Source organism: Penaeus monodon, chromosome 28 (assembly GCF_015228065.2).
Source record: "Penaeus monodon isolate SGIC_2016 chromosome 28, NSTDA_Pmon_1, whole genome shotgun sequence".
Classification (NCBI taxonomy): Eukaryota; Metazoa; Arthropoda; class Malacostraca; order Decapoda; family Penaeidae; genus Penaeus; species Penaeus monodon.
The window spans coordinates 914,201-914,435 of NC_051413.1; the positions used below are offsets into that span (position 1 = coordinate 914,201).

General features: G+C 46.0%; 1 protein-coding gene across 1 annotated transcript in view; it reads right to left on the reverse strand.

Moving 5' to 3' along the window:
• Positions 1-21: 21 nt before the first annotated feature.
• Positions 22-235, reverse strand: part of LOC119591254 — a gene marked incomplete in the record, with an annotated part of 3,867 nt that continues 3,653 nt past the window's right edge. Inside the window, 1 exon segment of the mRNA XM_037939966.1 lies at positions 22-235. Coding sequence (XP_037795894.1) covers positions 71-235 — 165 coding nt within the window.

Below are 235 nucleotides of genomic sequence, written 5' to 3' on the forward strand. Positions count from 1 at the left end.
CTTACCGTCCTTCTTTTTTTCCATCTTATATTCTACCCCGCAAACTTGATTCATAAAAATAATATATCATTTACAAGTCATCTTGCCTTGTCCTTCGCGCAGAAGCAAGTTTTGTTGCCAGATGCGTGACAAGACGTGGTGGCAGAACTCCCTGGATGACCTGCAGTATCTGTTCGTCCTCGTTCGCAGGCATTACGTTCAGACCTTGGCATGCGTGCGTCATTGGGGACTCTGT